Source organism: Geospiza fortis, unplaced genomic scaffold (assembly GCF_000277835.1).
Source record: "Geospiza fortis unplaced genomic scaffold, GeoFor_1.0 scaffold55, whole genome shotgun sequence".
NCBI classification, from domain to species: Eukaryota; Metazoa; Chordata; class Aves; order Passeriformes; family Thraupidae; genus Geospiza; species Geospiza fortis.
In genome coordinates this window covers 12,267,150-12,275,916 of record NW_005054308.1, presented here as the reverse complement: position 1 = coordinate 12,275,916, position 8,767 = coordinate 12,267,150, and the positions used below count along the sequence as shown (strand labels likewise).

Sequence of the window (8,767 nt, the reverse complement as noted above, 5' to 3'; positions counted from 1 at the left end):
GGGCAGATGGAGAGGATTTTGGCAGTCACAGGCATGTGGCTATGGGAGCTCTGAGCAGCTGCAGGAGAGTAGGGCTGTGGTGCCTGCTTATTTGCAAGGATGAGGGTGAGCAGTACTAAATCTGTGACAAACCTCAGGGAGTTCACATGGCCCAAGGGACTTACATAGGGGTTTTCTGTTGGTTGTTGTGCCCTGGGCTTTGCTGCCATTGCTGTTTTCAGTATGGTTACTCACCATGGCAGAATGTTGCGCTAAAAGACATTTACTGAGGCCTGGTGTGGGTGGGCAGATCAGGTCTCATGTGCCACAGAGGGTCTCCAGGTTGTGGTTCCAGAGATGGGGTTCCCAGCTGGATCTTGGCCTTCCCCTGCTGGGGTGGCTGGTCCCACTCTGAGCTGCAGCTTTGCCCTGTGATGGAGGTGCCTGCCCAGAACTCACAGTTTGCGTGGGTGAGGGGAGGCCCCGGTGCCCAGGGACATCAGCAGGGTCTGGGCTCGTGGGCTCCTTGACTGGCCCTGCCAGACATCGTGGACATCAAGCCAGCCAACATGGAGGAGCTGACGGAGGTGATCACGGCGGCCGAGTTCCACCCGCACCACTGCAACGTGTTCGTGTACAGCAGCAGCAAGGGCACCATCCGCCTGTGCGACATGCGCACCGCGGCGCTCTGCGACCGCCACGCCAAGTGTGAGTGAGCGCTGAAACGGGACGGGACAGGGACTGCAGAGCCTCCCTGGGCTGGGCTCTGCCCCAGCGCCCCATTGCCTTCCCCCCGGTGCCCCCACGGCCGCTCACCCTCACCTTCAGGGCCACCTCAGGGCTCACCTGCTCCCCGGGGAGAGCGAGCTGCGGGAGGAGCTGCTGCGGGCAGGGCAGCACCTGCTCAGTGCCAGAGAAAGTAGGTTTGTTGTGTAAGAGGGAATTAGGGCTCAGAAATCCTTTCCATGAGCTCAGCAGCCCAGATCTGCTTCTGCAGCAGGAGCAAAGCCACACAAAAGCATTCAGCCCAAAGCAAAAATAGCTGACTTGAGCCCCTGCCCTGCCCAGCCACTGGCTTTGGGTCACAGACACACTCAGGGACTGGGCAGCACCAGCTGCTGGCTGGGACTCCCATCCTGACATCCCCTCTGTGTGTGTGTGTGTGCTGGGACCCCCATCCCCATCCTGGCATCCCCTCTGTGTGTGTGCGCTGGGAGCCCGGTCCTGGCATCTCCCCTGTGTGTGTGCGCATGCTGGGGGCCCCGTCCCGGCCCTGCCCGTGTGCTGGGAGCTCCATGTGCCGTCCTGTCCCGTCCCGTCCTGGGAGCTCCCTGCCCGTGTGCTGGGAGCCCGGTGCCAGCAGAGCCCCTGCTGCTGCAGTGCAGGCACGGAGCAGGGGTCACACGTCCCCCAGCAGAGCTGTGGCCATGGCCCTGTTGCCCATTCCCAGAGGCCCCCAGGGACAGAACCCTCACAGGGAGGCCAGGGCCTCATGACTGACCTGCTGTGAGCAACAGAGACACGTCCTGGGTTCAGCTGCTTTCTGCCTGCCTGAGCTCTTCGTTTTTTCTTGTTGCTATCACTTTTTATATGGAAGAAGCCTCCAGGTTTCTGCTGGTGGTGAAAGGCAGCAGCTCTGCGTCCTGCTGTGGGCAGTGCCTTTTCTGCATTGTAGAGATCATTATATGGGCACTATTCTTCCCACTATAGTGGAGCTCCAGGGCTTGGTGGGGGGTGATAAACCTAAGCACGTGTGGGTGCTGGGTACAGCATCATGCAAGTGCTCTCTCTCCCAGAAGCTTCCTGCGGTGCCAGGACAGGGTGGCAGTTCCCTGGCCTGAGATCAGGGAGCTCCTGCCTCAGCTAATGCTGGAGCTTGTTCTTTCCTCCTGCACAGTTTTTGAAGAGCCCGAGGACCCAAGTAACCGGTCATTTTTTTCTGAGATCATCTCCTCAATCTCTGATGTCAAATTCAGCCACAGTGGAAGGTACATCATGACCCGGGACTACCTCACTGTCAAGGTGTGGGACCTGAACATGGAGAACCGGCCCATTGAGACCTACCAGGTGAGCATGGCACAGCCAGGTGCATGCAGCAGTGGGGCATCCAGAGTTCCTTCCTGAGCCACACTCTGGGCCAGGGGCAGGAGCAGCGGGTATGCACCTGTTGTGTGGGAGCTTTATGCCCGTAGATGGTGGAAAGCAGAGGGGTTAAATGTGGGCTCAAGTGGCCTGGTGAGCCGTGTCCCCAGGCTGGGGGTGGGTGAGGAAAGAAAGCTCAGGTGCTGGCAGCTGGGAGAGCCATGTGGGAGGCCTTGTGCAGAGCAGTAGCCCTGTCACTGTCACCCTTTGCCAGGGGATGTCCCCTGGCACTGCCTGGGGGTGCCCAAGACGTGTGCAGAGTGTGCCTGGAGGTGCTTAGAGCAGAAGGGTGGCTGTGGGAGGGCACAGGCTGCCAGGCAGTGCCCAACGCTGCCAGCTGAGCTGTGGCGAGCGTGGGGCACACCCTGTGAGCCAGGCTGAGTGTGCCAGTCCCTGGGCTGTGTGGCCACTGCGGGGGCTCATCCTGTCCCTCCCACCCGCAGGTCCACGACTACCTGCGGAGCAAGCTGTGCTCGCTCTACGAGAACGACTGCATCTTCGACAAGTTTGAGTGCGTCTGGAACGGGTCTGACAGGTGAGCACGTGGCGGTGGGCCTGCCTGCAGCCCCGGGATGCTGGCTTTGGTTTGCCACAAGGGCTCCGTGGCCCCTTGGCAGCCCCTTCCCTGGCCTTTGGCTGGGTGTGGGGTCTGGGCAGGCGCAGAAGGAACCACCTACACCTGCAGCCTGTACACAGGTGGGGATGTCTGAGGGTCCCACTCTCTCCTGGACAGAATCAGTCCCACCTCTCTGTCACCCACTGCTGGAGGAAGGTGGTGGTGGGTTTAGGTTCAGATTGCCAGAATCTGGGGATAATGAGCATCTGGGTGTGACTTACACCGAGCTATGTGGCAGGAAGTGTGTGAGCCCCTGGCAGCGCTGTCATGGTTTTTGTCTGAGCCATCAGAGTGAGCTGACAAAGCACAACTGGGCCCGAGACAAATTGCAGTGCTTACCCAAATCTCATTATGCCTCTGAATGTTCAGTCTTGCTCTGGTCACCGGCAGTTTGCCTTTGAAAAGGTGTGAAAATCACCCGTGCTTCCCGTTGCAGTGTCATCATGACCGGCTCCTACAACAACTTCTTCCGCATGTTCGACCGCAACACCAAGCGCGATGTGACGCTGGAGGCGTCGCGGGAGAACAGCAAACCCCGTGCCATCCTCAAACCCCGCAAGGTCTGCGTGGGTGGAAAGCGCAGGAAAGACGAGATCAGTGTGGACAGTCTGGACTTTAGCAAAAAGATCCTGCACACAGCTTGGCACCCCTCCGAGAACATCATCGCTGTGGCAGCCACGAACAACCTGTACATATTCCAGGACAAGGTTAACTAGGAGGACCAGGTCTTCTTTAGGAGTCTCATGTACTGATACCAGTAAACACAACGTTTCAACTGTTCCTTTTCCTTTTCTTTCTTTCTTTCTTTCTTTGTTTTCCTTTCCTTCCTGTTCTTTGTTCAGTTCCTGCTCTGCAGATCGCGGTTGTGCAGAGGAGCGCTGGGGCACTCCGGCCCAGGGGCCACTGGGGGCACCCCAGACACCAGATTTACATAGGGAGAGCTGAGACTTCTTACAGGGCAGTGTGAGGATGTCAGGCCTGGCTGCCCCTGTCCCCAGGCATGTCCCCAGGCAGTGCTGGGGTGGCAGCAGCTGATGGCTGAGGAGGTGATGTGGAGGGGGCTGTCAGCTGGGAAGGGATTGATGGAGTAACACACCGTGGGCTCTGGCCAGCTCTGGTGGCAGTGGTCCCACTCCAATTGCTCCAACCTGATCCCAGAAATATTCCACCTGTTGTGTAGAAGATAGGAATGTTGCCTCCCTTTGCCATTTTACACATTTGTCTTTTTATTACAATTATTTTGTTTTACTAACAGAGACAGCAAAACCAAACGTAAAATGGAAAAGTTCAGTTTTGCAATGGACAAGCTTAAGGGGCAGGGGGGATGTGCTGCACCTCCAGATGTGTCTGCTCCAGCCAGGTTGCTGCCCCAGCCCTAGAACCCTCCTGAGGATTTGGCTTTGTAGATACTGTGGTGCCTTCTTTGGTATATGAAATACCTTTATAAATGATGCTTCCGACCTGCATTGATCGCAAACCAAACCAACCCTGGGCTCTGCTGCAGTTCTGGGCTTTGCTTTGGTAATTTTTCTCATTCTGTTGTGAGCTCTTGCATGTTGTGACTGTCTCTCTCTCTTTCTCTCTCTCTTTCTCTCTTTTTTAATTAATTTATTTATTTATTCAATTTTTTTAAGATAAAGTATAAGTTGCTAATTTATGACCTAAAAAAAATCCAACTGTATATTGCTGTTAGCCCCTGACTGTGTCAGAGAGAGGCTGTCTGCAGTCCTACATTATAATAACAATGATAATAATAATAAAACCGGTAACTCTTTCTCTTTGCATGGCGAGGCTGCCTCTTTCTACTCTACAGATTGGTCAGGTCCCTCTTTACTTGAGCAACTGTTCAATAAAAAAAGATTGACTGGATTTTCTGTAAATCTGAAAACTGCTCCTGCAGCAAGAAGCAAATGAAGTCAATTACAAAATTCAACACCATCACTTTGGCTGTGGCTCCCCAAGGGTGACCCTGTTGCCATCCCTCCTGAGGGGACACCTGGCACCCCAGCACCCAAGGCCTTCAGGGATCGGACACGAGTCACCAAGGCCAGGTGTCCCCTGGGACAGCCTCTCTGCGGGCACCATGAGGATCACGGCACGCCCCAACCAGGGAAAGGAACTGCTACACACCCACAGAGCTCATGGACTGCATGGAGAACCAGGAGCTGCTTGGAGGCAGGGACCCCCCAGACGCCACTTGCAGAGGAGCCATTCCAAGGGAAGAACAAAGTGCACTGGCTTATGGATTTATTCCAAGGGATGGCTTTCAGGAGTAACTTTTTTTTTAATGAAATGGTAAAATAAAACAGCAAGTAAATGCACCATTTTATAAGAAAATGCTCCTTTTGGTTGTGTAAGGAAAGCCTGCGCTGCAGTGTCAGAAGTAAAGTTGTCCCAAACGTGTCTGTGTGCAGTCCATGCTGTTGTGCCTCTCGCGCGTCGGGACGCGGCTCCGCGGTGGCTGAGGGTGCCCAGGGCTGTGCTGAGAGGGGTAAGCGGGGATCCCCAGGCCCCCGAGGATTTCAGGTCCCCCTGAGGGTGCGGGACAGTGGGGCACTGTGTAACGTGGGAGTGGCAGCACTTGCAGGTGCCCCACTGCACAGGAACCACGGTACTGGGTACAGCCCCTCCCCAGTCCCTGTCCTAATTCTGGGCTGCTCCTGGTGATGAATGCAAACAGCAGGGTACGGACTGTGCAGTCAGGGAGATGTTCCTCAGACACTCATTTACCTTCACATTAGCTGCAGGACCTTAATCAACTGAAGCAGGAGGAACCCAGCCCCGGCTCTGCTCCCTCGTGTACAGCACATTCTGGGTTGCTGGATCTGGCTGCTCCACAAGGCAGAACTCAGTTCAGCTTTTTTCAAAAGCGGAGTTTCTTTCCCTTTCTTAAGCTTGCTTGGATTCAACCTCAGCCCTGCTGTGAGTGCTTGGCCACAGAGGGCAGTGCCAGCCAGGGGATCTCCTGAGCTGCCACAGGAATGGTGCTAGGGAAGATGTCAGCATCCCTTAAATCCAACCTTCTCTCTGCATGAGGATTCCACGGGCTGTCATTCTACCTCTGCGGAAACTGGGGACTCTGCCTAAGGGGCTGCCAGGGGGGGACCAGCTCCATGGGCCACCAGCATCACCCTCTGCCAGGAGCCCTGCCCATGGGTATGATTGTTTTATCCACAGAATAAGCAAATAAATAAATTTTTATGAACATCTGGTCTCCATAAACCAGATCAATTAAAATTAATAGCTATCTTATTTAATGAACAAGTTCACGATATTCTAAACCAGCCATAACAAACACATGGCTTCCCACTGAGCTGTGCTGAGCAGGAGGACTCCTCTCTCTTGATGCTCAGCCTGCAAGTCCTGGCCCTGGTCACCACCACCAACTGCTGACAAGAAATCACTTGTCAGGATGAGGGAAGAACGGACTTCTTCCCCAGCCCTCCTCTAAAAGCAAGAGACACGTGTAAACACAACCAGCAGAAAGAAACTGGCTCTGCAAGCACTGCCAGCTGATGTTTAAGCAACAGACAAAAGAGCTAAACTGAAAAATCATTCTGTTCACCTCCCTGGCCCGCATGCTGACCCCACACTGCTCAGTGTCACAGGCCCTGTTCTGCCCAGCACAGCCAAGAATGTAGGCAGTATCGCTTCAGTCATTTGCTTTACTCAGAAATTCACAAGTCCAACAAAATCCAGCACAAATCGGGATTAGGCCTGTACAATCCATATATAAAAAGGGTTGGTTTATTGTAGTTCAAATACATAAACTGAACAATCCCAACATTTCAAAATTAAACTTTAGAAACACAAGTTTAACATTCAAAACAGGAGTATAGTTTACAAGAATTGCCCAGAGGAGGTATGCACAGTCTAATCCAGAAGAATGTAAAGATCACTTTATCGTAAATAAAAATGTGTTTATACAACCGTCCTGGCCTGCTCGGTCACCTCTGGGATTTCCAGCTTTGAGCAAAACTCATTAGACAGAACTTCACTTGGGCAGAGCAACCTGACTGCTGGAAATTGATGGCTGGGGGCAGGAACAGAGCAGCCTGTGAATAAACCTGGTTTGCTCTCCAAGCCCCTGCTCTCCACTCAGCTCTAACCCTGGTTCTAACAGATTTAGTTCCATTCCCAAGGGTGGAAGCAGAGAACTGGGCCTGGCGTTCCCAGAGTGGGCTGTCAGTGATCAGCAATGTAAGCGTGTCACCTCCTCCTGCCCGGGCTGCAGGCACCAGGAGGCAGCTGGTGGCACACGTGTAGGACACGCTCAAACCACAACACCGTCACCCTTGGGGCTCACACGTAGGACACTGCTGAGAGGAAAGCCCCAGGTACCAGACACCCACACCTCACACACACACCACTCTGAGACCCACAGCCACCAGACAGCCCACACCTTGGGATTTGTCACTCATGCTCCAATTAACTCATAAATATCTTTAATGTGAGTTTTTGTTGTTGTTGGTTTTCCCCCCAGAGATCATTCTACGTTCACTAAAGCTGCTTCTGCCTCTGCTCCTCAGATGTTTGAATATATTCACGGCAATGGATGTGTGTAACCTGACAGATGGCTCATGCAAGCGTTTGGATTTACCAGACACCCGTGATGAGGAGCACTCGGAGGCTATTTGGTGGTTCTGCGCGTGGGCTCGGAGGCAGTGGGCGGCGGGGGCGGCCCGCGCCGGTCCAGGTCATCCACGTAGGACACGATCAGCTTGCGCCGCTCCTCGGGCACGCAGTCCAGCACCAGGTACCGCTTGTCGTTCTGCAGGATCTTCTCCACATCCTTCAGGTGCTGATCCGACTCCTGGATCAGCTTTTTGGATCTGAAAGCAAGGGTGAGAACAGCACTGCAGCGGGGTGGAGGCAGGGAGCGCCAGGGAAGCTGCCCCACGGACAGGCCAGCCAGGGGAGGGTGCAGGGCTGGGTCATCCTCTGAGCAAGAAGGATGTCACATCAGCTTGGGACTGGGCACGTAACGGTGCTCTGGGCACAGAACACACAGGCTCGTTGCCTACACTGGTGCTGTGTTAATTAAGCACCATTAAAGATTTCAGCAACAGACATCAACTAGGAAAAAACAGACATCAGTTTGCTGCTGTTTGGATGGCAAAGCAGAATAAAAGCCACGTCCTGCACTAGCATGGCAGTCCCCACCTGTAAGTGATGAATTTGGTCTCTTTGAGCAGCGTCCGGAAGTCGGCTTTGGCAGTGATGTATTTGTCTCGGATGTACTCCTCAAACTCTCTCTGCTTTTTCTGGAAGACCAAAGATAAACACAAATCACTGGGTGCAGCTCCAGTACTTCCTACAACTGAACACACTGAACACCAGTACTAATGACATGTTAATTATACTTTTCCTTACCTTCTACATTTTTTATCTTTTAAAAATCATATTTAACTACTAACACCTGTGTCCACACAGAGCTGAACCCATTGCAGCAGCCACCAAGTCACTTCTCTGCACCCTGCACCAGACTGGAAGTTGGCAAGAGCAATGCAAACCACTCACCCTGTCGCTCGAAGAGAACTTAATGCACCTTGGATCTTCTTTAATGATTTTTTTCACTTCCTTCCATGTTGATGTTAAGGTTATCTTTCAAAAGAAGCAAAACCAGTTAAATTAAAAGTAAATTAGACTCTATGAATAAGGAATGCAAACACTACTAACCTCTGAAGCCTTTAAATATATCCCAAGTCCACTGATGAACTTCCTGGGTTCTCATTACTTATCCTATTACAGTTGTATTTCTAAAACGAGTTGATTTTACATAGCGACTCTTCTTTCATATTTTGAGATGGCATTTTCAGATCAAGGTCCTCCAAATATCATTTACTTTCCAAAGTCTTTTTCTAGTACATTAAAAATTACCTGCAGAAAGCTTGCCTCTAAACTAAAATAACTAATGCATTAAAAATCAGGTTAAAACCTCCAGTTTAAATGAAAGCTGCCTGAAGCTGGCAGAGAACTAAAAAAGAGGAAACCTCACTAAAACCCCAATGCACAGAATCAGGGATGCAT

The 8,767-nt window shown here is 52.7% G+C and overlaps 2 protein-coding genes across 2 annotated transcripts in view; one reads left to right on the top strand and one right to left on the bottom strand.

Moving 5' to 3' along the window:
- PPP2R2B (protein phosphatase 2 regulatory subunit Bbeta) overlaps positions 1-5,140 on the top strand; it is a 14,861-nt gene extending 9,721 nt beyond the window's left edge. Inside the window, exons 6-9 of the mRNA XM_031055235.1 lie at positions 523-687; positions 1,877-2,046; positions 2,565-2,656; positions 3,174-5,140. Coding sequence (XP_030911095.1) covers positions 523-687; positions 1,877-2,046; positions 2,565-2,656; positions 3,174-3,453 — 707 coding nt within the window. The 3' untranslated portion in view covers positions 3,454-5,140. The remainder of the gene's footprint in view (positions 1-522; positions 688-1,876; positions 2,047-2,564; positions 2,657-3,173) is intronic.
- A 1,244-nt stretch (positions 5,141-6,384) lies between these two features.
- TCERG1 (transcription elongation regulator 1) overlaps positions 6,385-8,767 on the bottom strand; it is a 27,421-nt gene continuing 25,038 nt past the window's right edge. The window contains 3 exon segments of the mRNA XM_005418832.2: positions 6,385-7,569; positions 7,901-8,001; positions 8,258-8,341. Coding sequence (XP_005418889.1) covers positions 7,368-7,569; positions 7,901-8,001; positions 8,258-8,341 — 387 coding nt within the window. The 3' untranslated portion in view covers positions 6,385-7,367.